The sequence below is a fragment of the Penicillium odoratum genome (assembly GCF_028828045.1).
Source record: "Penicillium odoratum strain IBT 22623 chromosome Unknown utg000008l_segment0_segment0, whole genome shotgun sequence".
NCBI classification, from domain to species: Eukaryota; Fungi; Ascomycota; class Eurotiomycetes; order Eurotiales; family Aspergillaceae; genus Penicillium; species Penicillium odoratum.
In genome coordinates, this window is record NW_026643150.1 from 3,391,006 (window position 1) to 3,416,323 (window position 25,318).

General features: G+C 48.6%; 11 protein-coding genes across 11 annotated transcripts; 9 read left to right on the forward strand and 2 right to left on the reverse strand.

The window, feature by feature from the left end:
- Positions 1-1,807: 1,807 nt before the first annotated feature.
- Positions 1,808-3,103, forward strand: N7520_011501 (DUF1593 domain-containing protein; the record flags this gene model as incomplete). Its single annotated transcript, XM_057145434.1, has 3 exons — positions 1,808-1,927; positions 2,027-2,216; positions 2,244-3,103. The coding sequence occupies 3 exons, from the start codon at positions 1,808-1,810 to the stop codon at positions 3,101-3,103; spliced, it is 1,170 nt and encodes a 389-aa protein (XP_056991188.1).
- Positions 3,104-3,469: 366 nt separating this feature from the next.
- On the reverse strand, positions 3,470-4,545 carry nbp35 (Fe-S cluster-binding ATPase; the record flags this gene model as incomplete). Its single annotated transcript, XM_057145435.1, has 2 exons — positions 3,470-4,407; positions 4,461-4,545. 2 exons carry the CDS (start codon positions 4,543-4,545, stop codon positions 3,470-3,472), a joined length of 1,023 nt encoding a protein of 340 aa, XP_056991189.1.
- A 1,275-nt stretch (positions 4,546-5,820) lies between these two features.
- Positions 5,821-9,048, forward strand: N7520_011503 (phosphatidylethanolamine N-methyltransferase; the record flags this gene model as incomplete). Its single annotated transcript, XM_057145436.1, has 4 exons — positions 5,821-5,995; positions 6,138-8,763; positions 8,820-8,910; positions 8,962-9,048. The coding sequence occupies 4 exons, from the start codon at positions 5,821-5,823 to the stop codon at positions 9,046-9,048; spliced, it is 2,979 nt and encodes a 992-aa protein (XP_056991190.1).
- A 1,569-nt stretch (positions 9,049-10,617) lies between these two features.
- N7520_011504 (3' exoribonuclease family protein) lies at positions 10,618-11,627 on the forward strand (the record flags this gene model as incomplete). Its single annotated transcript, XM_057145437.1, has 2 exons — positions 10,618-10,750; positions 10,810-11,627. The coding sequence occupies 2 exons, from the start codon at positions 10,618-10,620 to the stop codon at positions 11,625-11,627; spliced, it is 951 nt and encodes a 316-aa protein (XP_056991191.1).
- Positions 11,628-12,022: 395 nt separating this feature from the next.
- On the forward strand, positions 12,023-12,353 carry N7520_011505 (uncharacterized protein; the record flags this gene model as incomplete). The annotated part of the gene is made up of 2 exons (XM_057145438.1): positions 12,023-12,148; positions 12,207-12,353. The coding sequence occupies 2 exons, from the start codon at positions 12,023-12,025 to the stop codon at positions 12,351-12,353; spliced, it is 273 nt and encodes a 90-aa protein (XP_056991192.1).
- A 447-nt stretch (positions 12,354-12,800) lies between these two features.
- N7520_011506 (uncharacterized protein) lies at positions 12,801-13,363 on the forward strand (the record flags this gene model as incomplete). The annotated part of the gene is made up of 2 exons (XM_057145439.1): positions 12,801-12,947; positions 13,103-13,363. The coding sequence occupies 2 exons, from the start codon at positions 12,801-12,803 to the stop codon at positions 13,361-13,363; spliced, it is 408 nt and encodes a 135-aa protein (XP_056991193.1).
- A 624-nt stretch (positions 13,364-13,987) lies between these two features.
- Positions 13,988-14,441, forward strand: N7520_011507 (uncharacterized protein; the record flags this gene model as incomplete). Its single annotated transcript, XM_057145440.1, has 2 exons — positions 13,988-14,125; positions 14,199-14,441. The coding sequence occupies 2 exons, from the start codon at positions 13,988-13,990 to the stop codon at positions 14,439-14,441; spliced, it is 381 nt and encodes a 126-aa protein (XP_056991194.1).
- A 373-nt stretch (positions 14,442-14,814) lies between these two features.
- N7520_011508 (uncharacterized protein) lies at positions 14,815-15,354 on the forward strand (the record flags this gene model as incomplete). Its single annotated transcript, XM_057145441.1, has 2 exons — positions 14,815-14,997; positions 15,100-15,354. The coding sequence occupies 2 exons, from the start codon at positions 14,815-14,817 to the stop codon at positions 15,352-15,354; spliced, it is 438 nt and encodes a 145-aa protein (XP_056991195.1).
- A 2,472-nt stretch (positions 15,355-17,826) lies between these two features.
- N7520_011509 (uncharacterized protein) lies at positions 17,827-19,974 on the forward strand (the record flags this gene model as incomplete). The annotated part of the gene is made up of 1 exon (XM_057145442.1): positions 17,827-19,974. The coding sequence occupies one exon, from the start codon at positions 17,827-17,829 to the stop codon at positions 19,972-19,974; it is 2,148 nt and encodes a 715-aa protein (XP_056991196.1).
- A 944-nt stretch (positions 19,975-20,918) lies between these two features.
- Positions 20,919-22,859, reverse strand: N7520_011510 (proline--tRNA ligase; the record flags this gene model as incomplete). Its single annotated transcript, XM_057145443.1, has 5 exons — positions 20,919-20,929; positions 20,982-21,627; positions 21,657-22,227; positions 22,288-22,457; positions 22,515-22,859. 5 exons carry the CDS (start codon positions 22,857-22,859, stop codon positions 20,919-20,921), a joined length of 1,743 nt encoding a protein of 580 aa, XP_056991197.1.
- A 226-nt stretch (positions 22,860-23,085) lies between these two features.
- Positions 23,086-25,071, forward strand: N7520_011511 (chaperonin-containing T-complex alpha subunit TCP1; the record flags this gene model as incomplete). The annotated part of the gene is made up of 6 exons (XM_057145444.1): positions 23,086-23,128; positions 23,189-23,236; positions 23,292-23,377; positions 23,444-23,548; positions 23,604-24,638; positions 24,688-25,071. The coding sequence occupies 6 exons, from the start codon at positions 23,086-23,088 to the stop codon at positions 25,069-25,071; spliced, it is 1,701 nt and encodes a 566-aa protein (XP_056991198.1).
- Between the last annotated feature and the right edge of the window lie 247 nt (positions 25,072-25,318).

Below are 25,318 nucleotides of genomic sequence, written 5' to 3' on the forward strand. Positions count from 1 at the left end.
TGCTCGGCCAATCATCGTGCGGGAACGGTTTTGGGTCTTCCCCTTGAAACGTAATGGACCATGGAGATGGCAAAATGGTTTTCTTGTTATGCTATGATTTTGGTAAGGGGTTTGGGATAGATAAATCGGGTGCGGAAGTACGGAGTACAGGGGAGTACATGGCTAATCGCGATATTAACGGTGGGGTTTGCTTTTCTACTCCATAGTTGCCGCTGTTGCGCTCATACTCACACCGCTGTTTTCTTTGCCCTAGTCCCTCCTGATAGACGAAACTTATTGAATCACACCCATCCCTAGAATACGTATTTCATGATGGAAGTTGAACCAGACGACCATGACATTGGTTCGGTGACGATGACTACATTGGCTTAGAGATTTTCCCTTCCGGCTCAATATGGAAGCTGCAAACCAAAATCAGATATCTTTCATATCAAGAATGTCAGCAAGATTTGAAGAATTATCCCATTTGACAAAGGCCGGCTGCTCCAGCGCCCCTGCTTTACTTTTCCCACAAAGTAGACAAACAGCCATATGAGGTATGGGTTCTAGGGGGCTACAAGCTCTCTATATTGATAAAATAATTATCGGGTTGTGCTCTAGAAGTTTCATTCTTCGATCGCCAGATGCCTCGTCCTGAACAATAGTCTCAGGAGTGCCTTTGAAGCCGCGTGGCTAGATAAGGTTCAGTGTGGAGCACTCAATACAGATGAGGGAATATGCAATTTTGCTTTGGAATGAATATGGGAATAAATGGTAAATACCACTTGGCGTCATGCTTGGCGATTTCCCTTAATATGAACGCTTAATGACTGCCAAGATGATAGCGATCTAATTGATTGGGAATAATGGAAACTTCCAAGCGGGGTAATTTGGACTGGAATCTCGAACAAACAGGCCGATCACACAATTAAGATGATATGTACAATTAGATACTCTGAAACTTACGAAAGACATCACTTTCAGTGGCGCAAGTATCGGCGGAAGTGATGCATAAACATCTTGGGCATCTTGCGGAACTACGCGACTCCGCCCACACTTGAAAACGAATGCATACACTTAGGGGTCGGAATAGCATTTGCTTCGGAAAGCGGCCAGAAATCGAGAAATGGTTCCGAATTTGCAGCTTCTAAACACCGGATTGAATTTTCAATTCGAAGATAGGGCTCTTGGTCATATTTTTCCATACTTACGCAAATCTTTTGGGACGGAGCTGCTCGGATTCTTTAATTCCCAATTGTGGGAGTACTAAGTACTAAGCAGTTTCCATTGAACCAAATCAAGTAATCTTTACCATCATGATCGGCAAAGCAGTGCTTACAGTTTCTTTTTGTGGTTACAAGCTTCGAATTGTAGCATATTCGGGGCCTCTTCGGCTAACCCCCGCAGAGTCTCCCCGCAGATTTACATTGCAATGGCTTCTTCAGCTCAAATGCGGAGAAATGAAGCCAGTCTAAGAATATCCGGCAGATACCAGTCATCATTCGAAAGATCGAGTAATTAATATTAAAAACATGTTGCTTTGGCCATCGCATCGAATTTGTAATTTGTACCCATCCATTATGCATTCCATACCTGCACTCACGGTGCTATGGACACTGGCCATCCAAGTCCTTGGCAAACCAGTGAATAGATCTACCCTTCTATCCATTACAGACAAGCCGCGAGTATTCATATTATCAGACATCAACAAAGAACCCGATGATCAGGAATCCTTGACTCGTTATCTGCTCTACTCCAATCAATTCAAGACAGAGGGAATTTGTGCCGTTCATCCATTTGGCTTCAAGATGAAGTCCATCCAGAAGCTATGCTGGCTGTTATTGATGCTTATGGAAATGTGACGCATAACCTCAATCAACATGTCCCGTTCGATGCACCCTATCCGTCGGGTGAGCATATGCGCAGTCTTGTAAAGAGTGGCCCCGCTGTGAGTGGATTCAAAGCAACTAGCTATACGCCTAGCTCATGTATCTAACAACTCTAAGGTATATGGAATGAAAGCGGTTGGAAAGGATATCCCCCTTAGCGACGCGGGCAAGCTTCTATTCAACCGCTTCAAGACCAGACCGACCAACCACTCTGGGTCCTTGCCCGGGGCGGCACAAACGTCCTAGCTCAAGCTCTCTACAAAATCCATACCTATTTTTCCACGGCAGAGGCAGCATTCATTAGATCCAAGATCCGCGTTTACGCCATCTCCGACCAGGATGACACCGGTGCCTGGATCCGCTAACAATACCCAGACAAATTCTACATCGCCTCCACGCCTGGCTGGAATCAGTACGGTCTAGCCGCGTGGTCCGGTATATCTGGAACCTATGACAAAGGCGGACCCGACCTGTCCAAGATAACGTCGAAATGGATTCGTGAGAATATCCAAATCGGATCTTATGGCAGGACGGTCTATCCGGACTATGAGTATATCATGGAGGGTGATACGCCTACCTTCTTGTATCTTATCCAAAATGGGCTTGGTGTCCGTGAACATCCAGAGTATGGTTCTTGGGGTGGACGGTATATGAAGGTTACTCCGTCGACAGTTTCGAATCTCACTCATTACGCTGATGCGGCGGATCGAGTTATTGGGTTGGATAATGAAAGTTATATCTCTAACTATGCGACTATTTGGAGGTGGCGAGATGCCTTTCAGATTGATTTTGCGGCGAGGATGCAATGGTCATTACCGGCGAATATTAGCAGGACTAATCATCAGCTGGTTATTTCGATTGAAGGAAGTGTCAGTCTTGCGCCTTTGAATGTTAGCGTGGAGTTTAGATCGAAGATTAGCTTGAACGCAGGAGCGACTGAGGATCCCGGTGGAGATTCGTTGGCTTTTCGCTGGTTCCAGTACAAGGAGCCTGGAGCTGATAATTGGAATGTTGCTGGCGAAGTTCCTGAATTGAACATCACTGTTTTGCATGAAGGTCGGATGGTACAAGTGCAAATCCTTGATGAGAAGTTGAGTTGTGATGGGATGAGTTTAAATCCCTCTGGTTGTTGGTTACTGCATTTGATTCTTGAAGTGACGGATAATGGGTATCATCCGTTGACTAGCTACAAGCGAGTACTGATGCAAACGACAAATGTTACTTTGGAATCTTGAGCTAATGATTAGTATTATCCAAAAAGCAAAAAGAAAGCTCTCCCTCGGGGAATCGAACCCCGGTCTCCCGCGCGTATCAGTGTTAGTGACAAGCGGAAATCATGACCCCTAGACCAAGGAAGATAAGATAGTCGAGTTTCCGCTCGACCACTTGGTACTGATTGATGACTATTAGTGGTCGATCATGATTATGAAGTGATTATGATAATAGAAACGGTGTTTGCAAATGAGCAACTGAAGTTCCTGTTATGCTCGTAAGGTTGTATAATCCATGGTATCAAATCAAAGTTCTATATCCAAACGCCAAATGGGACCCATCAAGATCATGCACGCTAGAATGAAAATAATCGACCTCGCTCCATCCGCCTAAAGCTCCGGAAGAACATCATCCGGGTTCTCCCCGATTGCCTCTCCGACCGCCCGAACTACACGCTTAATGGCCTTGGACGCGGGGCTATCAGGGAAATTCTCCACAAAGCTCTCACCGTAGTCACATGCCATTCCGACGCGAGGGTCCAGAGGCACAGCCCCCAGGAACGGAATACCCATCTTTTTCGCCAACCGGCGGCCTCCACCCGTTGTTGCGCGGAAGATCTGCGATTCGTGTGTACAGCTGGGACAGACAAACCCGGACATATTCTCGACAAGACCGAGGATACGGATGCCTGCCTTGCGACAAAAGTCGATTTCTTTGCGCACATCCAGCAAAGAGACTTCCTGCGGGGTAGTGACGACGACGGCACCATCGACGCCGGATTCCTTCAGCAGAGAATTGACCGATAGATGCTCGTCTGAGGTTCCCGGGGGAGTATCCACGATAAGGTAGTCTAGCTCGCCCCAGTCCACATCCTTGAGGAACTGCTTAATAAGTCCGTTCTTCTTGGGACCGCGCCAGATAACCGCATCATCGCGGTTCGGCAGCATGAACTGCACGCTCATGGCACCCAGGTTATCCGTCACCCAGACTGGACTCCAGCCCGCATTGCTGATGTGGATCGTCTCTGCTTCCACGCCCATCATCTTGGGGATCGACGGCCCGCAAATATCGGTATCCATGATTCCCACAGTGGAATCTGGGTTTGCGGCGAAGGCGTGTGATAACAGGGTTGAGAAGGTGGATTTGCCTACTCCGCCTTTACCGGAGAGGACGAGGATCTTGTGTCGGATCTGAGAGAGTCGCTCAGTGATGATCGCGATATCGGGGTCGGGGCCTTTGGGCGCGGAGGCACAGATTTGTTGGTTTGGGCAGCCAGCACAGGCATCACCCTGGCCGGCTTTCTCGGACTCGGGGCCAGGGCAGTGTTCTGCAACAATTAATGTGTGTCCGAGGCGGGTTCCCCGCACAAGATGAACGTACCTGGCTCTGGGGCCACCAGATCGGGTTGTCGCTTGGCAGGCGCAAGGGACGCCTGGTCATTAGGCTCCTCCACGTAGGGTGCCATCACAGTATGTAATTCAATCCAAGATAGTTTGAACTGAAATGTGAAGATTTCCAGAGAGAAATTCCATTGAGTGGCGGAGATGCTTGATAAGCGTGATGACTAACCGATCCCCCGCGATTGGTGCTTGCGGTGTCGGAGGGACCATAACAGCCTACAGAATGAGGTAGAATAATTGTAATTAAATAAATGAGTAACTTAATTGACAATATTCACGCTAAATGGTGGTGTCTTGATCGCAAATTATTCTGCTCATGCAATGTCTGGATAGAAAGCGACCTGCAGCAACAATTCATTTTGCCTTCTGGCCCGATGTGGCCTGGGGCAGCTTTAACGCTAACGGTCATCCCTGCTCAGGGCTCGAGGGGAAATGCTGACTAGACAATTTAGTCAAACTCTGCAGGTACGAATCCATGTCCTGTCAGAACTTAAGTAACAAGCAGGCCAAATCTTGATTTCGGACTCTTAAGTGATCCCACGTGGACTTTACACGGGGTTGCGTACCCAGCAGCCCATCACTGGGATGCAAGAAGCCCTCCAATTTCAAATTTAGCTAAGAAATGTACATTATACATCTTGGACAACGCATTGACTTCCAACCTTGTCTGTGTACACAAATGCATTCCCTTGTTGACAGCCAATCTTTGATGTCAACCTCCACTCACCGACTCCACTTCCGGAACCCTCGTACTTTAATGACCATACCATTAAAAAACACTCCGACGATATGCATTGTGTAGGTTTAAAGCATGCAAGTCCCAGTGGAGTGATGTACACGGTATCCGCACTTGCCGCGTCTTTGACCCCCGCTCTGTCCGTGGCCATGTAAGTGGAAAGAGTCATGGGTTTGGAGGGTGTGTCCATAGAGAAAGTCGGTTAGAGTAATACCCCCAGTCTGTTGAGATAAAACGGGAACGTACCCGGTTCTTTCCTCTTCTGCTTCGTTCGGGGCTCCGCAGGAACTAACTCTGTTGTGTACAATTCACCTATGGGAGAGCTTGAAGTGTCGATACACATAGGTTCCACTATTAGTCTCTCCCCATAAATACGTCCCACACACCCAGAAATTTAGTAAATTTCCTTTTAACATCCTTAAATAATCCCATGATTTACTCTGAAGGGGAAAACAGTTGAAGAATTTGAAGAGAAAACGTTGTTGGTAAACTAATACAAATACTGCAAACAGGATCAACAAATCGGGAGGTCCCACTGTCACATGCTGAAGTCACACTTCCACTTCCTCGAATTCCCAACAATTTCCTTTACCAAAACTTCATCATGGATCAGGGCCATTCAACAGGCGCCCTGCAGCCTGGTGGGCTAAGGGAGAGAAATGTATCGCACCTTGATTCAACTGGAGGTCGCGATGCTTTGGCTGCTCATGCTGAGTTGGAGAACAAGGATATGGACGGCAAGGATAAGAAGACCTTTGGCCGCACGCCTGATGGAACTGGTATGTTTGAAACTCATATCTTGGCTTCACTTAATACCAAGCGACAACGCTTGATCCTGGGGTGGTCCTCTGTCGCGAATATGCCCTTCACTCGTTCCCATGTGGAGCTCCCCCGCTAATCCGGTCGATCGCGTTTTGACAGTGTTCACCGTGCCCCAAACCCATGACATGGTTTCGCAGCTCCTGTCCCCGTCCGAGCCGAAGAATTTGTCGGATTTGGTGGTTCTCGGTCTATTGGCAGCCCATATTGGCTTGCTTTGGGTTCTTCCAGCGAGTGCTAGAATTCCAGTCTTCGCTGTTGTGTACCTCTTCTGGCGGGCGGGTTACAATGCGGGGATTGGATGGCTGCTGCACAACCAGTCGCACCACAGAACCATGATTCGGTGGGCAGAGAAGACAAAGATTTTCGTCAATCCAGCTACGGGAAAGAACCCGCACCCTATTCTATACAATTGGATTAAGCGGGAAATGGAGACTAAGATCCCCCACGACTATTCCTTCGAAACTGCACCTATTGAATACAACACCTGGCTCGTCTTCCGCCGTCTAGTGGACGTGATCTTGATGTGCGACTTCACCTCCTACTGCCTCTTTGCGATAGCCTGTGGTCACCGTCCTACCGATGAAAGCGTAGTCATGACTGTCCTACGTTGGGCCGCCGGCATTGTGCTGGTGCTGTTCAACCTCTGGGTCAAATTAGACGCTCATCGAGTAGTGAAGGATTATGCCTGGTACTGGGGTGATTTCTTCTACCTCATTGACCAAGAGCTGACCTTTGACGGAGTCTTCGAGATGGCTCCGCATCCCATGTACTCGGTCGGCTATGCGGGCTACTACGGTATCTCCCTGATGGCCGCAAGCTATAAAGTGTTGTTCATCTCTATCATTGCCCATGCAGCTCAATTCGCCTTCTTGGTGTTTGTCGAGAATCCCCATATCGACAAGACCTATAACCCGCCTCCGCCTCGGAAGCGTTCCGTCGCGGATTCGACCACCAGCCTGCCTATGTTTCCAGACTCCCCATCAGCGCCAACTCCGACTGCGACAACTCCGCTTGCGACAACTCCGAATGCACCAACTCCGTCTGAGGAACTACCCCCCAATGCGACTTCTTCGTACTCCGCCAAACCTCCGCCCTCGGTCCACAACATGCTGGGCTTGAGCAACTTGGATCTCTTTAGAACCACGGATTCGTCGATTATTCTTGTTCAGCTACTTGTATTCGCAGTGACGGCTTTGAGCCCCTCGACCCCGATGTACCAATTCTTCTTCGTGGTCAATGCTCTTGTGTGGCGTGTATGGTATTCTCTAGGCATCGGGCATCTCCTCAACAACCAATCCAGGGACAAAGCGTGGACGAGGCACTTCCTCAAATTTGGTGAGACGCCACAGGAGGCTTGGAACCAGTGGAAGGGCACGTATCACCTTAGTATGATCATGTGCTACGCTAGCTTTATCGCTGCGGTGTGGAAGATGTACACCTTCCCAAGCGACTGGAACTACGGCCTGGTGCTCTTCCGCCACGTCCTCGGTGCCGGCTTGATCAGTCTGCAACTCTGGACCTCGATCAGCATTTATGACTCGCTCGGAGAATTCGGCTGGTTCTTCGGCGACTTCTTCTTCGACGAATCCCCCAAGTTGACCTACAACGGGATATACCGCTTCCTCAACAACCCTGAGCGTGTACTAGGTCTGGCTGGCGTTTGGGGTGCCGTTCTCATCACAAGCAGCGGAGCAATTACTTTCCTGGCTCTGGTGAGTCACATCCTGAGTCTGGGTTTTATTCAATTCGTGGAGCGGCCCCATATGCAGAAGCTTTACGGCCGAAGCTTGCGCCAAGATGGTGGTGTGGTCAAGAACCTGAAGAAATCCCTCCCTCCGTCACTCAAGCAGCTGCATGGCAGTGTGGACAAAATGTTCGATGACTCCTTTGAGTTTATTGAGGAGCTTCTCGACAATGCTCGCCCAAAGCTTGCTGCTGGAGTTAACACATTCGTCAAAGATACCAGCGCTCTGTTCCAAAAGTACCCGGCTCGCATCACCATTTCTCGGATTGATGCTGATCTGGCTGGATACGATCTCCGTGACTATTCATTGTCGGTCGAGGGAACGGATGCCAAGTCTCCAGAAGACCAGGGCCGTGAGGGAGACAATGCGCGCATGCCTTTAGACCGCCGTGGTGATCAGAACCTGACTTTGGAATACGGCGCCCCGATCAAGGTCAAGTGGACTGCGCCGCTCAACCACAGCAAAAAGGACTGGATTGGCCTCTATCGGGTCACGGACAACACTTCCCGAGAGGTTACCCGTGTTTCGTCGCAGGGCCGTTGGATCGCGACCAACGAGGGCTCCTACGACAACCTGACATGTGAAAGAGGCATTCTCACTAGTGACGTGGTCATCAAGTCTTCCGACCAGAAGGGTCGTGACGGCCACGAGCTTGCATCCGGAGAGATCGTCTTTTCGGGTGACAAGCTATTCTGGACACAGGGTGCCTTTGAAGTGCGTTACCACCATAATGGCGTGCACAATGTCATGTCTATTTCCCGACCATTTGAGATCCGAATCCCTCACTTTGATGAAGTCGACACTTTCGAAGCGGGTGGTATTGTTCAGCGCGCCGTTGAGAAAGCTCTCCTCCCTGTCGTTCGCAACTGCTTCGATCGCGACCCTGAAGTTGCGCCCGAGACTGTCGATGAGCAGTTTGGAAGCCTTGTGGAAAGAGATGGCAAGTTTGCCAAGCGAGTTGTGTTCGCTGTCCAGCAGATGTGAGTGTACCCTGAGTCTTCTTAGAATTCTTTTTTAACCATCCTTTCTCTCACAGGTTCGGTGTTGAATTAGCACCTGAGGTTGTTAAGGCCGATGGCAATGTATTGAATCTGGCCTGGCGGATATGTAACGCTAAGAAGGTTCTTGTAAGTACTCTGCTCTTTCTGGCAAGGACCTTTCTCCTAACCATTGTTCAGGCTCCCTATAGCATGACCCGATCAAATGGCAGATCGACGCCAGTCGACGTCAAGGGGGGAGAAGTTTCGCCGGGATCTTCTCCTTAAAAACGGCCAATTCCTACGCAGTGCACATCAAGTCGATAGATGATGATTATATAAAGGGCTCACAGTTTTCTAATGCTGTCTTTGCCCAGAAACGAAAATACAAAAAGGATCTACGTTTACTTGATTTCCGACCTTTCCAATGAGATTCCCATGGTTGTTTTAGACGGGGGAGGTGTTTTGATTTTGCTGCCTGTGAAACGCGGGAGATGATGGGGTGGGCTGCTTACCTTTACTTCCGTGTTCTTGCTACTTTACACATACATAACTTCAATTCAAACTACTGTCTGGTTCAAAACTTAATTCTGATGATTCATGATGTTTTCATTTAGATTATAGATTATTTTATTGAAGCTAGGTAAAATCTGCGGACAAGTCGTCAGCATCAATCGCACAAGAAGCACAAGAGATAATTGCAAAATAGCAAAATATAATCAGACAGCCGTCTTAACTCATCCCATACCCTGCTGGCCCGTCAAGCCGTAACTGCCATCCAAGACGGACGGACAGCCCAACCATCAAGTCCAACACAAGTCAAGCATAGACAACACACACCGGACTTTGGCACCAGAAGACGACTTCACCCAAGTCTACCCGGTGCTCCACAACCTTCCTCCCGATTATATCCGTACCGAAGTACAGTCATAAAAGGTCCAGTATAAGGGAGTCGCATAGACAATGGATCGTGAACTGCATTGTGCCGCTGCCCAGTGAGGTTACGTACCCGAGGGTCGGTTCTCAAAAGAGATCGTTGAATGGATTGACTAGGTGTCATCATATACAGGGAAATGGGTATATGAGAAAAACTCTTCTTCGTACCTTTTATGCAGTCTAGAGAAGAGAGAGTATGATTGGGATGACCTAGATGGTAACTTGGAATTGTCAGTGCTTTGTTCGTCAAGGACATCAAGGTACAAAGACAAGAGTGTATAACACGATCAGGAGTTTTTGGTAAGTATTTTTATTATCTTCAAAGTTTTTGCAGAAGCAGAACTGAAAAATGGTTTCTCATCACGAAAAGTGGAGCATAAAAAGAGGGGTAAAAAAATCAAGGAGCTTACCTATTAGCTTAAAAAACAAGGCGGCGAGGGACAAGCGAAGTCGGTGACCAGCTATAAGAATCCTGTCTGAATCATTGTAAGCTTCAAGCCAACAAGGATTGAATTGATTGAGAATGAAATTGAGGGTAAAGGGGTGTCAATCAGATGGTGATGCATGTTTTGTTCATGACCCATTTTTTGTCGTCGAACAGATATTTGGGTAGATTTCATCATAAAGACAGGGGGTTGGAGGGTATCAAGATTTGGGGAACAATGACTCACGATATTAGACTGAACACATCCTCAACTCTGCATCTCCTCAAGAGAGAAAAAAAACCTTCGCATTAGAAGGAATTCTGTTGAGAAAAGCCAAGTTGAGGTGTGTGAAGGAAAGAGAAAAGAAAAAAGTTTCGAAATCGAAGAAAAAGGAAAACCCAGAGTGGGGCGCCATGCAAACACCGCAAACACTAAGATTTCCGTTTCTAGTCTCTCAACGCCGCAATATCAGAGCTTCCTCTCATCCAACTTGAAAATGAATGACCGACGCAGAGTTAATGGCCCACCAGGGGGCACTCGCCCAGCGGTATTCGCATCAAATCATGAATCAAGCAGCGCGACTCATCGAGCCCGCCGTGAGCGTCAACCAAACGAGCTCCGGAAAATCTGTATGAACACCAAGCTTCTATCGCAATCGATCAAGGCTAACAGAACCTCCCAATTCCAGTCCTGAAGACGGGTCTCATCCCCTCAGCCTCTGGCTCTTCATATCTCGAATTCCAACCCTCCGCCTCTCTTGCTGCCGCACGCTCTGACCCCAAATCTTTGATCCCGCCTTCCTCAGCTTTGAAGCTCGCCTGCACAGTCCATGGCCCCAAGCCACTGCCTAGATCTGTGCCTTTCTCCCCCAATCTTGTCCTCACCACACATGTCAAGTACGCGCCCTTTGCGGCCCGTAAGAGAAAGGGACATATCCGCGATGCAACCGAGCGGGATCTCGGCGTTCATCTCGAAACAGCCCTGCGAGGCGCAATTATTGCCGAGCGCTGGCCCAAATCTGGTCTTGATATTACCATTACCATCCTAGAGGCTGAGGATGATCGCTGGTGGGCCGATGCCCCGGATTCGCACGATGCTTCGTGGGGTATGATGAATGTTTTGGCGGGTTGTATTACTGCTGCATCGGCGGCTGTTGCTGATGCCCGCATTGATTGCTTGGACCTTGTTGCTGGTGGTGTTGCTGCGCTGGTTTCAGATGATTCTAGCGAGTCTTCTGTTGTTTCTCCCAAGTTGATGCTGGATACGGATCCAGCTGAACATCATTCTATCTTGTCCGCTTGTGTTGTGGCTTACATGCCGGGTCGGGATGAGATTACTGAGCTTTGGCTCAAGGGAGATAGCTCCAAGGCTGCACTGGGTAAAGGAGATGAGCGGACTGCGCATGAGGCTTTAATAGATGGTGCTGTTGACGCAGCGAGAGGGGCACACTCTGTTCTTGGTGATGCTCTTCGCGAATCTGCCATGCAGGCAATGCAATCTCAATAAAAACTTAAGTACAATTAATGAAGAAATGAAATCTGAATCTGAATTTCTTTGTCTAAGGCTCACTATCTAAAGCTGGTGGGTGTGCTGAAAGAGTACATAATACTGGAGGCACAATCATAATAGGGATGGTATACCACGAGCTACCACAGAGTTGGATTTACGTGTTGAACTGATCTGGGAGTTGTGAACACGATGACCGCGACGTCCTCTCGCGCAGATTGTGTGTTTCCTCCCCTTCTCCTTCCCATCTGAACCTCCTATCTTCCCCTCCAGATACATTTTCTCGCCTCACCTCAACGCCATTCAGCTTACAAAACCGACAACTTTCTCCATTCGGTACGTACCTTGATCTCGTTGCTCCCTTTATCTACGTCTAACACAAACATAAAGTCAAAATGGCTCCCAAGAACGCCGCCAGTGCGATTAAGTCCGAGAAGCCCATTTCTGAGGCCGCTGCCAGAATCATCGAGAAAGACATCGAATTTCTCATGCAAGTGATCCAGAGCCTGCCCAAGTCCGCAGTAGGTCTATCAATTCACTTCAAATTTCAAACTTCCCGTGCTGATTGAAGATGATAAGATCAAATGGGACACTGTGGCCAACAACCTGGGATGCACCAGAAATGCAGCCAGCAAGCGCTGGACCCGCATCCTGAAGCGCTGGGAGCCTGCTACCAGCCTCGAGGCCACCCATGAGGAGGATAAGGAGGATAAGGAGGGGAATTAGAAGGCCTAGAGCTCTTCATCTCCACAATGAAAATGGGCAGGTGGTATGGTTGGCATCACACATGCCATCGTCATCTATTATGGATGAAATGATGGTTGATACTCTTTTTGCTTTGCTGCTTGCTTCTTTGTTCATTTGTGCCTTTGTCCTTTTCTTTTGATCTATACTGCATGTATCTAGAAGAATCATGCGTGCTCATGAAGCTTTAGTGAATTGAAATTTTTTTTTTCTTTTCCAGTATCAGAACTTTGTAACTCCGTCTCCTTTAGTCATATCTTGATTATTGGACTTCTCATCCCCTTTAACCGCGGAGTCTACACCACTACAGTCCTTCTATCTTCGAGAATCTTATTCTCCTAGCCTGTTCAAAGTACAAATGTCGGTCAGCACTCGTTTCACAAGACTTTTCCAACATCAACATAGCCTCAAATCTCTTGAAACGCAAATATGTCGGCTACTCAACCCACCAAAGGTGATGCCTCTCTACCAGAAAAACCTGCGAAGTTATTTTCACGACCAAGTGGTGCTCTTAAGGCTACTGAGCATCATTTGCGCTTTCTTTGGGAGTGCTATACCAGCAACCCAGCGAACCAGGTGAGTCCACAATGGCTGAACACAATCTGTGTCTCATGATTTCACTACTTCACTGTTTATTGACTCGTAACACTTTCACTTTCACTTGCACTTGCACTTTCACATTCACATTCACATCACATATCAAACAAATCCCACTGATATCATTCTTCTAGACAGACTATGTCACAGTTGCTGTCAATCTTGGCATCACCAAAAATGCGGCAATTAGCCGCTTCTGCCGTCTGAAAAAACATATGCAAGATTGTACTAGCAGCACCAGTGGTTCTGCTGCAGAGCAGAATGATCTGTCACCAAAGACCCCTGCACGGAAGAGGGCACGGACGCAGATCAATGACTCTCAAGAGGAGGAAGATGACCCAAACCCGAAGAAAACTCACAAAAATAGCCAGCGAGTGACTTCTGCTGCGGACTAGGTGCTAGGTCCGTGAGGGGATTCTTTCTGCGTAGAAAGACTAGAATAGTCGGCTGTGCAGACATTCATCAATTATGCAGAGATGCCTAGCCGCCTGGGCTTCATGGCATTTGAAAGGCCACGTTCGACCTTTTTGAAGTCAATAGCATGACGCTCATGCACAATTGTATCTATTATTTCTTGAATTCCTTGATCTTCTGTGATTCCTTTTCGTAGCACCTCAGGTTCATTGCAAATGGACTTGAGGTCGTTCTCTAACTTCATCTAGGCAGAGGTTCAGCACGGGATCATCTATCGGTCCATACAATTGGAAGTCCAGTTCGCTAATAACAATTACAGCTCCAGTTTGCCTCTATAATTTCCAGTTTTTGGAAATAGGACTTATAATTTGCACTATACAAAAATCAGTACTCCGCTTAGTCGTTTCGCGATTTTCATTTTCCTTGGTATTAAAGCTCTGCTCCCTTTCGTATATTCACTCATTCCTTCACTAGATCCTCGAATCCACATCCCCTCTCCAATCTTCAAACCACATATCCCAAGTTGAACACTGGTATTCCATCTCACATCCTTGGGTCTTTTTGACTCTGCTAACTTTGAATCTTTTGGATCTTGATCTTCCGCCATGGCTGACTCACCCAAAGTTACCAAGTCCCGGGGAAAAAGATGGGAAGACCCGAAGAAACGACAGTACTCCCAAAAGGATGTTATTTTCCTCTGGGCCTGTCTTGAATCTATTATGAAAAATTCCCCGAGCTCGTCGGTGAGTATGCCAAATGATACTTCCCATCTACTGTGCTCTGTGGAGATGAATCAACTGATAACTTTATCTTTAGATCGACTACAACGCTGTGGCCAAGAAGGTCAACCTGTCTAAGAGCTGCACTCAGAGCATTTTTTATGAGCTGCGTAAATACCTGAGCTCCGAGATGGATAGTGACGACTCGTCTGCCCAGTCACCTGTCCAATCGCCCACCAAGAAAAAGCTTCCGAAGGACAAGAAGATAGCTATTGAGATCGAAACTATGCAGAAGCTCTCGAAGGAAGACCTTCAAGACGAGTTTATGGACGAGGCTTAAGCTTCGGGCCTAGATTCAAGTGCCCTGGCATCCTGATATCGCAAATTTCCGCATTTAGCTATGTACTTTATCCAAATGCATTTTCCTAGCTTTCTGCAGACACAATAACACTATGTGAAACATCGGAAGACATTCATATGCCTGATTTATCGATATTTATGAAATCCTCGACTATAAAAGCTGAGGATTCGTGAGCTTACTTTTCTTTCCTTCCATATATCTAGTTACTTGCGATTCACTTAAGAAGAAGCGGCTCTGACCCAAGTGCTTTGACAGTGACATTCTTGCTCTCAAATCTATCCATACCAAACTTTTCAGCTCCGCTTTCTTCTTCTCCCCAATTCATTCTGCCCTTTCCTCCGCAAAGTTGACAATGGTCACATCCAAGAAGCCCGCTGCCCCAAAGGCCGGCCCTTCTAAGCAGACTGCTAACAGGGTTGTGAAAAACACGCCCGTTAATTCCACCAACAAACCCGCCAGGGCCGCCGCCAGGGCCAACACCCTCGAGACCAAGATGATTCTCATCTGGATATGCCTGCTCAACAAGGGAGGTGACGTAAGTCTTCACTTTTATAATGGAACTTCTTTCTTTATTCCCTCACCGCCCCATTGTCTACGCTCTTACTGGATTTTTTCTAATACGTACACGTGTTTCTAGTTCGACTGGGCTGCGATTGCCCGAGCCTACGGTATCACTGTCCCTGCGGCTCAATACCGCTACTACCGTGTGCGCAAGTACATGAACCAATTGCAGCTTCCTACCGGCGCCTCCTCTGATACCAAAGAATCTGATGAAGATGATTCTGGCGAGGCCCCTTCGGATGACGAAGGACACTCTATGGATCAAGAAGATGATGACTTCCCTGGTGCGGACGACGATGGGCCTGGCCATGCCATGGCTGTTGAGCTGTAGATTGAGCTTCAAACATGTTTCTGTTGTGTTTGTTGCGTGGTTCAGCATTATGTCATTCTTGTGTTATGCATTTCATTTTTACGTGACCAAGGACGACAGGTATTTTGACGTGTCCAAAAAGACAGCTAGGGTGCTTCATGAGGTTTTTGCTTCAATCTCAGATGCACGAGACTGGAAGCTACCATGGCTTTCTGCTGTTAAGGTGATGCACTCTTTATTATGGCTCTATGTATTACATGAATGTTCACGTATCCCTGCTTTCACACGTGGCCAGCCTGGAATTGTGAGTTTTTGTTTCTGTTCCAAAAACAATGATGAGTTCTGGGATTTTGTTTGCATTCATTACATTGTTAGACAGAAATGCATCCCCCCACGTTGTGAAGTCTATTAGTCCATTTTTGCTGCCTACTGGCATATTTACTTTTGAGGGTTAACGATGATCACGTGTTCTTAAGGTTCAGACGGACCATTCCTGGTAAAGTGTGAAACATGAGACCACACCTCAACCACGGTTCCGTTGAAGATCTTCACGCATAGTCCTACTTTGGTAGACACGAGGTAACTACATGTAGAAGGAAAGTCGACAGTCGAAAGCTTGTTCATCGGGTCCCGCCGAAATGCTGGACAATTTAAAAGATACAGAAAGTTCCAAAATCATGTTACTCCCTGTTCATCGTATCTAAATATGTCTGTATGTACTCGAGCTTTCAACTTTGGAAAGCAATTGTTCCAAGGCTAATGTCATCGTTGAATATATGGGCACTTGGATGTACATATCTTGCTTTGAAACCTTGAAACATTCGAATGTTCTATAGGTTGTTGAATGGATGGACTCATCTTGTTGATATTGATTTTAGTTTTATTTTATTTGTATATTCCTACCCTGGTACGTGTCAAATAACTTCACCGATCGACTGCACTGCGATCAACATAGAAGTTAGCATTGGTGAGAGTTGTATACAAGGTGAACCATCTGCTGACTCATGGACTGGCGACATCGGTATCGAAATCGGAATCGATCGATCGCACGAGATGAGATTTAGTGAGATTTGGTGGAGCTAAAAAGAAATCAATGTATGATCTATTAGAATCAGACTTTGACATTCAAATGTTTGACTTTTCTCATTCAAAATGGTTAACTATATGATATAGGAAAAATAAACATGAAATTGGGGGGAAACCGGAAGGTTTTACCCCTCCGACTGCGGAGTTGGTGTTTGTTTACCCCTGAGGATGAATCGGATCGAGATTTCCTTTGTCATTCCAAATCACGACTAGATCGAATCTCAATTTTGGACTATTTTCCTGCTTTTCTTTGTTAGTCACGATTCTGGATCCCCCCAACGCCCTCGTGCTGCAAGCTTTGATCAATCGGAACAGTCCAAGCAATTCCAAAATTAAATTTGAACTCGGTTCGCGGGCTCATGCCGCTAAGAACATGGACCCACTTCTGCTGCTTGACGATCACATCGTCACACCAATCATCATCCACAGGGAAATTGGAGACTCCATCTCATGCTTTCCTCTTGTCCACTTCCCTCGGTCCTTTCAACTTGGCTCTTTTTTTTTGGCATTTCATCCCGTTTCCACGAACGCCCATTGGCATAGATCGAGGCTGCGCCTGCCGCTGATGCGGCCTGTTTCCGAGGGAAGATAGCAAACCTTTCCATCTCTACCCGTTGAGGGGGTTTCTATCCCAACATTTGAAGCATTCCTGTCATACATTGTGGATCCCCCTGACTAGGAGAGGGTCATTTGCAAAGTAGTATCCGTCCAATGGACAACACAGATGCACACTGGACGTTTTCTCCGGAGTAAGGCTTTACTAGCTGCATATGCTGACCCAGTTGACCCAGCTATCGACACTAAAATCCTGCCAACTAGTACGAGACTAGGAAAAATCCTAACAAGCTGCAGAAACAATCAAACATTGAGATCGGACACGGGCAATTGGCAATTTGAGTTTACCCAAGGCCAATTTAGAAAGCCGTTCGTGTGTCAAAAAAGTAAGACACGGCAAATGGAGCACTCTTAATTTCTTAGCGTTGAAACTGTCACGCATCTGGCCCCATCTGTGCTCGATCATGGAGACGGCCGGGTCACAATCTCCCCCTGATCCAGAATCTCAAAGAGTGTTGGATCTGCACGAGTGCTGCTTGACAAGGCAAGTCTCCGCTGCACTACGGAGTACAGAGCTGCCTCGACTTTCCCTCCTTTCTCCCTTTCCCATCATGCTTACCTGGGATGCATTTAGCACCGTATGTCGGTCTCTCATTCTTGACAGTCTAATGCTGTCATGACTCCGTATACTGGCTGGATTGTTTATGACGGCCCTTGCTCTAGCCATTCCAATTGTTAGTTTTGGGGATACTTTCTCCCCCGACGTCACTTTTTTTTTCCTGGCCGCCTGTGCACCCCCAGGCTCCGAGCAAACGTTTTTGCGCATGAGACCACGAGCTGGTCAATTTCAAAATGGTTGGCTTGAAGCTCTTTCCAAATCAGAATTTGTCACGGCCATCAACCAGTCCCGAACATGCGCCAGATGAATTCTCTTTCGGCGAGTCTAATCTCAATCAAAGTCACCTATACCCGGCTCCTCCCTCGCCGGCCCTTCCCTCTCCCGTTCTTAAAGTAGGACGGTCCCTAGATGTCTCTCATCACTTTGAGCAGATTGAAAAACAATTCGAAGATCTTCACCAGCATCTTGGTCCGAGGCCGTTATCTTCTCAATGTTCGTTGTCACCCAATGTGCCGGGTCGTCCACCGCCGAGACCATCAAATTCTCGGCATATTGATTTGATGGAAGCTCTTGCCAATTCTGGCTATCGCCAGGAGCCTAGCCCTCCTCCTATCTCGCCGCCGGCCAGTCCATACAATGAAGATGTTGCGGAAAGGAACATGACCCGGTTTCTTCGGATCCAACACCGCAGCGGAATAGCAAACTCTCGAATATTGTCTGCACTATACCAGGAAGATGTCGCCGATAGGAATATTGCCAAATATTCCGGCCCAAGTCGTTCATTATCTGCACTGAGTTCCCGGTCTTCCCCTCCTGCGCCTGGGAGAGTGCGCAAATTAAGTCCTGATGCACAAAGACGCAGTCCGAGGAAACCCAATTGGACATCGGATGGAGACTTGCGCAATCGCTCTTCGCCGGAAGATGCCGCTTCGCAGGGCAAAGATTCTAGCAATAATATTCGTCTGCGAAGGTCAGCACCGAGCTTGTCTGCCGAGGCGGACGATTCTGCAGACGAAGAGGCTCGGCCTCCGGTCATTCCACGCTTAGGTGTTCCACCTGCCTACAAACAAGGCAGGCGATGGAGCAATACTCCGTTGCCAGACAGTCCAACTTTGCCCCCTCCAATAGGCGAGGGTGATGATGCCAATAAAGACAATGGCAGTAAGCCAAAGACACCGCTGTCTGTCCTCCAACATCCTGCCCCAACGGCTCGAAGCTCGTCTTTGGGTCTAAGAAGTGTTTCTCCGCCTCCTTCCTCAGGTTCGTCAAGGCGGAATGTACGAGATCTGTCGATCAACACTCAGTTGGCTTCAAAGGGCCGGTCGAAGATTGGTCATCGCGCTGTTCAGCCTCCAACACCCTCCACTGGTGGTATGAAGCGAGCGCCAAGCATTGCAGAAGTCATGAACAGTCCACTGCCGGTGCAAACACCGACTTCTGCTGCATCCTCACCGCGATTCAAGGCCTCAGAGATGATGGAACTATTCAACAAGGCTTACATGTCTACCCAAGCCCTAAGTCCTCATCCGACCTATGAATCTTTACAAGATGCAATAGTTCGCGAAATCAACTCCCACGATGCTTTTAAACGTGTGCCTGTCCCTGCTCCGGCTGGTCCCCTATTCACGCCGTCAGATGCAGACTCATTTGCCCAACCTACACACCCAGCATTGAACCGCAGTGCTTCGGCAGGTCAATTCTCGAAGATCATCCGGAAGAGCTCGCTTAAGAAACACAAGAGAAACACCGAATCCAGTCGCAGTATCTCTACAAGCGTACCCTCAAAGGGATACGACCGCCTTCTCCGCAAGGTCTCCGGACCTCCTACTCGACGCAGACACACTGATGCCCCAGCTCCATCGGCGGGTCTTCTCGCTGATATCCAAAAATCCAAGAAGAGCAAAGTACCCCAGACTGCATCTGGAGATCAGCTCACTTACATGGACGTCTTGAGCCGGGCTGGAAAAGACAAAACTGGACCTAAGATCCATGCTGCCTCCACCCCCAACATCACAGCCACAACCACCCGTTCCGCCACCCCAACCTCCAACCCACTCGGAACCGTCCACTGCATGCAGGCGCACTCCACGCCTTCCAAGGATAGCAGAAGTAGCATGTCAATTGAGGACAGCGATGACGACATCATTCACCTTCCTAGTATCGACGCCCCGACTCCTCGAGTGCAGATCGAAGGGGTTGATGAGAACAACGTCCGCTATGTGATCGACGGGGCCACAGCTACCGATGCCCAAACCCTTATGAACTGGCCGCAGCGTCTCCGTCGCGCCCGCCCAACCCAGCCTTTCTGCGAAAACAGCCTGTCCCCGCTGTCCCGTGCGAGGATGCAACTTCGTGGAACTCGCTCTGTCGAAACTTACTAGTGCAGTCTTTGGCCGTCCCTCCCCACGAAAGGAAAGTCTGTTTTGTTCTCCCTCGCACGATAATGATTTTGCACGATACCTCCAAAAGCTACATGGTCTCTTTGGCTTCTGTTTCTAGCGATTTTAAAATCCCTTCGAAGTGGTTGATCTGGATATCATAAGCTTCATTCTTTTTATTCTTTTCCTCTGCATGACTGCACACCTACATCTACAACTATCTCGTCCATGCCCTCTCCCTGGGTTTCATCCTATTATCTCCCTATTTCTTGACTCTCACCCTAATCCTACATTAACCCTAGTCCATCTTTGCACTCTTTCCTGTTTCCCGTCATCTACTGCCATCAAACGTGGCTCAAACTTTACTTATCTTTTGTCGTCCGGTGCATCGTCTGGATGGCGTTCCTGTCCCACACTTCATCTTGTACATTATATCCATAGGTGGCTCTTCCTTGATCTCCCTGTTGCAGGAGTTTCCAATAATTTATGCAAACTTGTATCATAATTGACATGTACTGTCAGCTCGACACGAAACCAGTGGAGTAGGACTATTTCTCTTGTATTTCAATATAGGAGCAATCGATGATCGACGAGTCTGAGCACCACCGACGTTCTTTCGATGCCGAGTGATAGTTCTGCTTATTAATATTCATATTACTTCATATGAATATGAGCGCTACGACTTGTTTTGATTTTAAATTTTTTTATTGATTGGTAAGAAAATATGAAAACATCACTCATTCCTTCTCATAGCTCATTCCAACCCCGGTCTCAACTCCACAATGCCATAAATCGCGTACCATATGGATACATCGAACCCGCGAAGATATGTATAAAAGATTTTAGGGTTTTTTTCTTGGTGGTCCCAAACGGACCGTAATGAGAAACGGTGACTATCTCGCCCTACTGAAAGGTGGAGAAGAGTCCTCGCATTCGGGTTTATCCGTTTAGTAAGAGCCTGCATATGCGGTTAGTGACTGTGTAGATTTGATGAGGGTGAAGAAACTTACGGCCGAACATGCACCACTTCTGGGCGGGGTTCTTGCACTTGGGGTTGATACAGGCACCAAGCTCTTCGGCGGGCTGCTCGAAGGGAATGCACAGGGACTTGGCACCCATGCTGGGAGCCTTGGAGTCCTCGGCCTCGCCAGAATCCTCCTCGGCCTTGCGGGCGCTCATCTCCTTGATCTGGTCCTCACACTCCTCAGTCAGGCACGAGGGGACGATGAGCAGGTTCTTCTGGTTCAGCTCAGGAACAAAGTCGTCCCAGTTAGTGATCTGCTTGCGGTGAGCAGAGAAAACGGCATCGGCACGAGTGTAGAGATCCTTGTGGATGGTGTCCAGGAGAGCAGGGACGGCAGTGGCCAGCTCAGGAATGGGGATAGAGCCCTTGCCATCCTTTCCAGGAATGTCACGGCGAGAGGTAGTAACGAAGTGGCCGGCAGACTCGCCAGGGCCAAACTCCAGGCGCAAAGGAACACCGCGGAGCTCGTACTGGTTGAACTTCCAGCCAGGGGAGTACTCGGTGCGCTTATCGCTCTCAGCGCGGATACCGGCAGCAGTCAGGACGGCAACAAGACCGTCAACCTCGGCGTTGAGCTTCTCGCGCTCCTCGTCGGTGGTCTTGGCGGTGATACCAACGGGGACGATGATGACCTGGGTCTCAGCGATGCGAGGGGGAGAACAAGTCCCTTGTCATCACTGTGGATCATAACCATGACACCCAGGGTACGGGTCGACAGACCCCAAGAGTTCTGCCAGACATTGAGGGCAGGCTTCTTCTCGTCAGGCTTGGCAGAGGGGTCCTCCACGGTAATGTTGAACATCTTACTGAAGTTCTGGCCCAGGCCGTGGGAAGTACCACCCTGGATACCACGACCAGTAGCGGGGATGTAGCCCTCAACTGTGGTGGTGTAGAGACCTCCGGCGAACTTCTCACGCTCGGTCTTCTGGCCCTTAACGACAGGGACAGCGAGGAGCTCAGAGTAAATATCGGCGTACCAGTCAAGAATCTGAAGAACCTCCTCCCGGGCGGCGGCCTCAGTTAAGTGAGCGGTGTGACCCTCCTGCCACAAGAACTCACGGGTTCGCAGGAAAGGCTGGGGGTTCTTGAACTCCCAACGCACAACGGAGTTCCACTGGTTCAGGCGCAGGGGCAAGTCACGGTGACTGCGAATCCACTTGGCGTAGTAGGGGTACATAACAGTCTCCGAGGTAGGACGAATGGCAATCTTCTTTTCAAGAGGGGTAGATCCACTAAAATAATCAAGTTAGATATCCAAATTAGCCACAATTGACAGAGATTAGAGTCCTTACGCATGGGTGACCCAGGCGACCTCAGCAGCAAATCCCTCAATGTGATCCTTCTCACGCTGCAGCACATCCTCAGACACAAAGAGCGGGAAAGAGCAGTTCTTGACACCCATCTTCTTGATACGGGTGTTGAAGTATTGTTGGATTTCCTCCCAGATAAAGTACGAAGCAGGCTAATGCGCACATACATTAGCAATGGCACACAAAAGAGCGAATCATGTTAGATATACCTTCAGAATAAAGCACCCAGACACATCATAGTAGTCAAGCATGTCACCTTTAGTGAGAACCTGAGAGTACCATGTAGGGAAATCCTCCTCCTTCGAGACATCAATTCCGATCAAAGCAGCACCCTCAACCTTCTTCTTGGGGGCCTTCTTAGGCTCCTGCTTGGCATTTCCCTTGTTTGCAGCTTTCGCGGCCTTGTCGGCAGCCAGCTTAGCGGCCTTTGCGGCCTTCTTGGCAGCATTCTTAGACTCATTCGCGTTATCGGCGGGGGGTTGGGTGCGATCAGGCAGGGTTTGAGTGGCAGCAGCGCCCGGGGCGGCAGCATCGCTGGGGGTTTGGTCGGCCATGATGATTGGAAATGAACACCTGGCAAGGAATTCCAAAAAAGAACAACAGTTGAATGCGCAAGTAGAAGAAGAAAGCACAAAATAAGTATGACTCTAAATCTGAAAGTGGGATGTATCATCGACACCGCTTCGGCAGAACTTTTAGCGTCAACTCAACCAAAACCCCCCGTCTCCGACAAGAGAGCTTCGCCATCCCACTTTGCTCTATTAATTCCTTGAATTAGCCATGGCAGGAATCTTCCAGGCTCCGCGGAATGCGGACACTCTCTGTCAGTACTTTAGGTTCTCGAATATGCAAGCTGAACTTGACTAACGGATCTCGCACACAGTCTTGGGTGGTCAGAAAATCACCGGTGCTGATGTTCGGGAGCAGAATGGTATGTTGGATGGTGTCTCTCAATTCAAACAATTGTACTGACCAAATTTTTGCAGTTCTCGCGACTCAGGCTATCTCAAATGTCATCAAGAGCTCTTTCGGTCCCTCCGGGTTGGACAAGATGATGGTGGACGACATAGGGGTATGGAACATCAAACTTCCCCGCAGAGCTGTGTGGCAGCTTTTAACATTGCTCTCTATGATATAGGATGTGACTGTGACGAACGATGGCGCTACCATTCTGTCCCTACTTGACATTGAGCACCCTGCAGGCAAGATCCTTGTCGACCTCGCCCAGCAGCAGGATAAGGAGGTACGGGCTCTACATCTATCGGATATCTCGAAGCCTCATTACTGACGTACTCTAGGTTGGAGATGGAACTACTTCCGTCGTCCTGATTGCTTCCGAGCTTCTGCGGAGAGGAAACGAGTTGATGAAGAACCGGATACACCCTACCACAATTATCAACGGATACCGCCTTGCGCTTCGGGAGGCAGTGAAGTACATGAACGAGAACATTTCAACAAATGTGGAGAACCTGGGCAGAGACAGCTTGATCAGCATTGCGAAGACCTCTATGTCCAGTAAGATCATTGGTTCCGATTCGGATTTCTTTGCGAACATGTGTGTGGACGCTATGCTGCAGGTGAAGTCGACAAACCAGAGAGGCGAGGTCAAGTACCCTGTCAAGGCCGTGAACCTGCTCAAGGCTCACGGAAAGAGTGTTACTGAGTCTGTTCTCGTCAACGGTTATGCCCTGAACTGCACTGTTGCCTCCCAGGCCATGACTACCCGTGTCACAGACGCCAAGATCGCGTGTTTGGACATGAACTTGCAGAAGGAGCGCATGAAGCTGGGTGTTCAAATCACAGTGGATGACCCTGATCAGTTGGAGAAGATTCGTGAGCGTGAGGCCGGCATTGTTCTGGAGCGCGTTGATATGATTTTGAAGTCGGGTGCCAATGTCGTTCTCACAACCAAGGGTATCGATGATATGGTTCTGAAGCTGTTCGTTGAGAAGGGAGCTATGGCCGTTCGCCGCTGCAAGAAGGAGGATCTTCGCCGCATTGCCAAGGCTACCGGTGCTACCCTAGTCAGCTCCTTGTCTGACCTGAACGGTGATGAGAAGTTCGAGGCTTCCAACCTCGGTACCGCAGAGGAGGTTGTGCAGGAGCGTATTTCGGATGATGAGTGCATCTTGGTCAAGGGCACCAAGGTCCACTCCTCTGCCTCTATCATCCTCCGCGGTGCTAACGAGTTCAGCTTGGATGAGATGGAGCGCTCTGTTCACGACACTCTCTGCGCTATTAAGCGCACTCTGGAGAGCGGCAGCATTGTGCCTGGTGGTGGTGCCGTTGAAACGGCTCTCCACATCTACCTCGAGGAGTTTGCCGTCACAGTGGTATGTGTTGTTATATCTCTTTTGTTACTCATTCTAACAATGTTTCTAGGGCTCTCGCGAGCAACTTGCCATTGGCGAGTTTGCCCAGTCTCTGCTCGTTATTCCCAAGACCCTGGCTGTGAACGCTGCCAAGGACTCCTCCGAGCTGGTGGCCCAGCTCCGTGTTCGCCACGCCCTGTCACAGCGTGTGCAGGACGGTGACGCCAACGAGGAAGAGAAGGCCATCGCTAAGAAGAAGACATACCGCAACTACGGTCTTGACCTGGCTAAGGGACGCGTCCACGACACCCTCAAAGCTGGTGTTTTGGAGCCTAGCATGAGCAAGATTAAGCAGCTCAAGTCTGCTGTTGAGGCTTGCATTGCCATTATGCGTATTGACACAATCATCAAGCTGGACCCCGAGCAGCCGCAGGATGACGGCCACGGCCACTAGATTCCGATATGGCGTTGACTATCACGGTGTTCCTACGAAACAAAAAAAGGCAGTAATTGAATGTTACATAGAAATGAAATCGCAAGTGGATTGAGTGATTCCACTGCGGCTGCATATAATTTTGTTCTTACAAGATGGTAAATTAAAGCTCTTCGGGGTGGAATAATAGATCGATGTGTTATTTCAAGCCCTTCTAGCAGTAATGGCAATATTGAAATGGCATCTCATGTGCAGCAAGGTCAACAGG